Here is a 6,525-nt window from a genome sequence, read left to right as displayed (position 1 = left end):
GGGTTGTTATTCCTCAAAGTGCTTTGAAACTCAAAGAGACAAAAATATATCTTCAAGTATCTCTTCAGAGCTGTAAGGATCTGAAGCCTGAGCATGTCAAAAGGGCTGCCTTTTATGTGTTTTCTTAGGTGACTCGAATGTCTGGGGACATTTAGGATTCAAGTAGGCTTAGGAAATCAATGGGAGTTCAGCACCTAACTTATTTAGATGTTCTCAAAAATCCCAGGGGAAGCTCAACTGCAAAGCATGACTCTTTGAGAGCAGTAATTAACCCAGAGGAACAGACTTTTATTTCAGCCAGCAATGCCATCACAGGGAGCTTTTGCTAACCCATCACAGTCCACATGCAAAGATGTAAGTGATACTGGCTAGTACACCCAGGGATATCGCTCCATAGCTGCTTTGCTTGCTACTGACTCCATTCACATTGCATAATGGTTTCTCACAGCAAGAAACCCTCTGATAGGTTTGGTTTTGTTGATGACTTGATGCAGGACACGTTGGAGAACACATCTTAGAGATGACATATTTAGGCTGGTTGGGCTCTAATGCAGAAGAGAAGGGGGGACAGGGAAAAAGAAAGAGTAGAATGTAAGAATCATTGTTAAAATGTTTCCATGGCTAAATCTGCATTGGTGAATAAAAGAAGACCAGGCACTAGTCCCACAAGGCAAATATGTCCTCTGCTCAGGGCTAGCAAGTCTGGCCATGTCCACACTGCTGCAACATGATGCTGTGCTGATCTTCTCTGGGCTCTGTGTTTCATCTGTCCCTAAAGTAGAATTAGCATGTATTGGTGGCTTTCATTTCAAGATGCCTGAAGCAATGCTCTGGCTGGGTTGCTGTCCACCAAGATGGTTTCCCTACAGCATAAAACCCAGGGGGAATGCACTGTATGACCTAAGATTTGGTCTGAGAGCATGTGGAGATGTTTAAGGGTACAGAGTCCCAAAGACAAACCTGAAGGATTGTGCATGGCAGTAGGAGTCAGCCATGGCGCAGTTTTGCCCAAACATTTTTAAAAACAACCCTGGGAGTGAATATTGCCATAGCAGGAGCTAGCTGGGGAAGCCCACCATGAAGTAACATGTGCACACAGCCCCAGGCTTGAGTTCACTCACTGGGGCTGCTATATGTATCTTCAGCGTTTCCCTAACACCTGGTAACAATATCAAGCCTGTGTTGACACTGCAGTGACTGCAATAGTGTTTATGTTGGTGTTTCTTAACAATTGGTGATGAGGGGGCTATTTTTTCTATATTTTTCCATATGCGGTCATGGCTGGGATGAAAGCCCATTCCTGGGACTGCTCTTCTACAGCAAAACCAAGGTGTTATTCAGAAACGTACTTGTTCCAATGTTGTTACGGACAGTCACGCAGTATTTATCTTCCTTTGCACACATGGAAATGGACAAACAGTTCTTGTTGGACTCTTGTTCTTGGCACACGTAGCACATAAATGGATAAGCTAGTGGGGGAAAAAAAAAAAAGCACCTTACATGGTGTAGGCACCACAATACCTACAATCCAGATATCTCCATTTTCCTAGTTACAGCCTGATGAATGCTTGTGTGTGAATGACCAGTGACTTTCTTTATCCCCTGACCCGTGGCAGCAATGTTAAATCCCTCTCTGTCTCATATGTCTCAGACTGCAAAGTGTTATCGATCTGTTTGCAATCTCTGGCAGCAGTAGATGTGAGTAGAATTCAAGGATTTGGGGTCTTTTATGATGGAGATGATTGCTGAGCAACAGCTTCTCTGTCCTGAGGGCTCTGCTACATGAATTGCCAATTACTGCTCAGTCACTTCTCCTGGGCAAGCGTAGGCAAGGCTTCCCGGGGAGAACTTGAGGATGCCTGGAGCGTTTTGAGGAGGCGGACAATGCCCAGTGTCCTACTCCTTCATCTAGCTCAGAGACTATCACATATGGTATCCTTTTTTGTGGTCAGACGCCACTAACTGAACTGGCCTAACCCCAGTCCTAGAAAGTCTGGTGAAAGTAGTTAGATGCTCTGTTGAACTTCTGCATACTGCTGTAAAATCGAGAATAAATGGGAAGTCTTGACTAAAAGAGTAGTTTAAACTGGTAAGCACAGATTTGGTGAGATAACTCATACATCTGCAATACAGATATAAAAGATGACTGGCAGGAAGGGCAGGCAGCGAGGAGTTGTCTCTCCTGTCAAGACTGTACATACTTGCCCTCAAATCCAGAAGATGGTAGGACAGCCCTCTGGAAAGCCACTGTAAGGTAATGGTAAAAAGAAGAGCCTGGGAACCACAGCCTGGGTAAGAGACCACACCAAAGTGTCTGCAGAACAGCACCCAGCTAGGCAGATTGATTTATAGGTTTTATGGTGGTGATTGGGTTCTGAGCTTGCAAAATCACCCAGAGCAAACTACGTGGTGGTTTTGTGTGTAGGGGAGGAGATGAGTTACTTTAAAAGCATAGACATTTTTTGAAAGGGAAGCAAACACAGTGCAGAATGCTGGCTAAGTTCCTGGTAAGTCTGGGGACAGTCTATCAGTATGGAAAGAGCAGAAAGGATCTAGAGGACACATTCCTGTAAGTGCAGTTTTGCCTGATAAGAGGTTGGCAGTAAGAAAGTGGAAGGGCAGTGTAGGTCAGAGACACCATTAAATGAGAAGTTCCTAATGAAAGGAAAGAGAAGGGAAGAGAAGGGAAGGCAAGGAAATGAAAGGCAAGGAAATGAAAGGCAAGGAAATGAAAGGCAAGGAAATGAAAGGCAAGGAAATGAAAGGCAAGGCAAGGCAAGGCAAGGCAAGGCAAGGCAAGGCAAGGCAAGGCAAGGCAAGGCAAGGCAAGGCAAGGCAAGGCAAGGCAAGGCAAGGCAAGGCAAGGCAAGGCAAGGCAAGGCAAGGCAAGGCAAGGCAAGGCAAGGCAAGGCAAGGCAAGGCAAGGCAAGGCAAGGCAAGGCAAGGCAAGGCAAGGCAAGGCAAGGCAAGGCAAGGCAAGGCAAGGCAAGGAAAGGCAAGGAAAGGCAAGGAAAGGAAAGGAAAGGAAAGGAAAGGAAAGGAAAGGAAAGGAAAGGAAAGGAAAGGAAAGGAAAGGAAAGGAAAGGAAAGGAAAGGAAAGGAAAGGAAAGGAAAGGAAAGGAAAGGAAAGGAAAGGAAAGGAAAGGAAAGGAAAGGAAAAAGTTATTGACTGTTGATGCTAAGAGGGCCATAACACTATATAGCTTTTTTGCTTCATCCATCACTAAAAAAGTTGAATCTTCATGTACAGACTAAAGGAGATGCAATAAGGTTTTACCAAAATTTTTGGCACAATCTCAAATGATGTTGTTATGAGCAAGCCTGGGAAACACAGGCTAGTGAAAATGCAACAGGATGGGTGACAAGCCAGACATGAAAAAACCCTCACAGGGTAGTTCACAATGGTTATGATATGGAGAAATATTGTGAAATGGGGACAATGGACACCGACTGTGATTGTATATGTCTACTCAGGAATGTGGGTATGGTGACTAGTCATGGGTGCAGTGTCTGGTCACATAGGCACACAGTTTTGAGGAGACGCCTGCCCCTCTTCCTCTAACAAAGGGGCTATTTAAAAGAGAATGAGAAAAGGATGAGAGACATTCAAATGCTATCTAGAGGGAGGGAGTGCTAAGTCTCCTTGCTGGAGAAGATCGGATGGTCACAAGGACATGAATCACCTTTCCTTGCTGAAGAAGATTGGATGGTCATAAGAACATGAATTACCTACAAACCTGCAAGACCACCACATTCCAGGCAAAGGACTGATAAGCTAATTAACATACGAAGCGAGAGTAAGGGGGTTTAGGTAACGAATATGTATAGGCATTAATTGAATATTCATTTGTTTTATTGTATAAATGTGAGATGGTTCGTCACTTCGGGCATGCACGCTTGTGGAGGAGCGATCCCCCGTGCATCTGCGCGCAATAAACATACCTACTTTATAACTTTCGAGTTATAGAGTCTAATTCCACACGTCAGTTATTGGTCAAACCAACTGGAGCACTGTTTGCTCATAAGGTTTAACAAGCATAAGGTTCTCCAGCTGTGCGCTCAGATCTGTACAGTATCATCACCAATGACAGACAGGATGGGACAGAGGATGCATATCCCATTTTCAGATGATGTCAAGGACAAAACAGCTGAAAACCCTGTAAGTAGAGTTCTAAATGATTTTGACAGATGGATGTAATAAAATAATGAAAAAAAGAATGAATGCAGTCAAAAAAAGAGAATTATATTACATCAAGATAAAAATTAGCCACTTAAATGTAGGATGAGGAACAAGTGGTGGAGTTACAATTAAGGATTGCAGTGTAAACAGCAGGAGTCAACCGTGTCACACTACAGCAATGAAAACAAATGTCACCCAAGGGAACACAGGCAGCAATGTCATCTGCAAGATATGCAAAGTGGCCTTTCCACTCTGGCAAGGCCTCAGCTGGAACACCGATGACCAAATCTGTATGCAGTACTTCAAAAAATATGCAAAGCTTTTGGAGCAAAACCAGAGAAGAGGAAGGAGAAATGGTCAAAGATCCTGAAAACATGACCTCATAGAAAAGATTTGAAGTATTTAGTTTGTGTATTGAAAATGAGGAAATGCTGAGGAAAAACACAGTAACCTTCATGCAAGCAAAAGAAGATGCAAAGAAGAAAGTAATGAACTGTTCTACACATCCTATGGTAAAAACACAGAGGAACAATAAAAAAATAGATATTAAGAGATATTAAGACTATCTTTCTGAAAGGATGAGAGCCTGCACAGTTCCAGGCTGTGGAATCTTCTTTGTTGAAAACTTTCAAGGTCATGTTAGGCAAACATCTACCTGGTTTGATCTGGCATTGGAGCAGGGAAAAGAATCATGACCTTTTAAGATTTCTTCTGGACATACTATATCTAGAACAGTGAGTTCATGGATGGAAATGGCAACAGATCCTCTTTGGTGGGCTGAGAGATCAACAGTTTTGATCAAAAGTTGCTTATTAGGGTCTTGAATGGGACCCCAGGTACATGAGAAGGATCAAAAAACAGTTATCTCCAAGTTTCCCTCTGCCCTCTATCAAGCCAGAAAGCTGCAGTCTCTTACTCTTGAATGTGAAAGCCTTCAAATAGAATTATTAGCTTTCTCTGATCTAGACTGGGCTCCAGAAAGGTGCTGTATGAAACCCCTGTCTTTAAGTCCATTTGGAAGCTGATGCCAATATAAAATGTTGTCAGCCTACTACAACAATAAGGTTTCCCACCATGAATGTGTGCTACCAGAATCTTGGGTCTCTATTAGCTTTCCACTTCATCCTGCGTAACACTGAGGATGTTGCCTTTGATAATTACTCTCCTCTGTCCTTGTTGTGTCACTGTGTTTAGGAATTATGGGCATAACCCCCTTCCTTTTGTTAGAATTTAATACTCCTTTTCCTACCCCAAAACTGGTCGAGACTTCTGGTCTTCCAGGCATGCTGCAGAACCATCTGTCCAAAAAATGTAGGAGTAGGGGGTTGATGCATCAGAGAGCAAGAATTAATTAGAGGCCTCTTTCTCAACCCCTGCTAGATATGTATCATGGTTTCTGGGAAACTACCAGGTGTGGGGGAAATATTGGCAATCAGGTCATTATTCCTACATGCAAGTAGCGATGTAGCAACACATGTGTATCAGGTCCAGAAGGAGGACACACATCCAGAGTACCTCAGACTTCCCTTTGGGAGAAGGATGCCTTTAACATGACATATGCACAGAAAAGCTCTTTCACATCTGTCTCTGATTTAATCAATAAGAATTCTCACTGGTGCATTTCCTAGGGAGCAAGACACATGGCAAACCACGTGGCTCGCTATAGTGGAGGAAGCAGCAGTACAGAAAAGCCTGTAAAATACTGAAACACTGATATGGATAAAAAAATTACATGTTTTGTTATGCTTTCCAGCACTTCCAACTTGCATCATTTGGGAAGATCCCATGGATTGCTGCATGGATATAACCTGGCATCCAGAGTCACACAATTAGAGCTCTATCATTCAATATTGCCTGATGAAAAGAAGAGTTAGTTTATCGGGATCTGATTTCTGCAGTAAATCGTTAATCAAGGTGCAGAAGGGAGTTGGTGGCAATATGGCTGCAACATGGCAATACTGCAAAGTTGGTGATAGCCCCCAGATTTTTGCCATGAAAAGTTTTCACCATCTGCTCTATAAGCCTTATCATAGCAACATTACAGGCTCACCTTGCTCCACACACAGGACAGTAGCCAGTAAGGTGACAAGAGTAGTCTTCATCTCCACCAGATCTTCTCAGCTGGACTGGGAAGATGTTTGGAGGGCAGGTTATATACCTGTTGAATGGCAGCAGTTTTACAGGTTCCAGACGGCTCGCAGGTGGACATGAAATCAACCTAAGGGTGTGTAATGTTCATGTGGGAGTTCTCCATGCTGGAGCCTATGGAAGAGGCTGGCACCTTGGGAAAAAGCCCTTTTGGCAACACATTTCTTGCTCTTCCAGTCTCATGAGTGATAGGAAAT

At 43.4% G+C, this 6,525-nt stretch overlaps 1 protein-coding gene across 1 annotated transcript; it reads right to left on the bottom strand.

Moving 5' to 3' along the window:
• Nucleotides 1-333: 333 nt before the first annotated feature.
• LOC121084552 (lymphocyte antigen 6E-like) lies at nucleotides 334-6,282 on the bottom strand. Its single transcript, XM_040586169.1, has 3 exons — nucleotides 6,231-6,282; nucleotides 1,350-1,469; nucleotides 334-545 (listed from the first exon to the last, which is right to left on the bottom strand). The coding sequence occupies exons 1-3, from the start codon at nucleotides 6,280-6,282 to the stop codon at nucleotides 334-336; spliced, it is 384 nt and encodes a 127-aa protein (XP_040442103.1).
• Between the last annotated feature and the right edge of the window lie 243 nt (nucleotides 6,283-6,525).

This window comes from Falco naumanni, chromosome 3 (assembly GCF_017639655.2).
Source record: "Falco naumanni isolate bFalNau1 chromosome 3, bFalNau1.pat, whole genome shotgun sequence".
Lineage (NCBI taxonomy): Eukaryota > Metazoa > Chordata > Aves > Falconiformes > Falconidae > Falco > Falco naumanni.
Note: the sequence above shows the minus strand (reverse complement) of the source record. Positions and strands in the feature narration are given on the sequence as shown.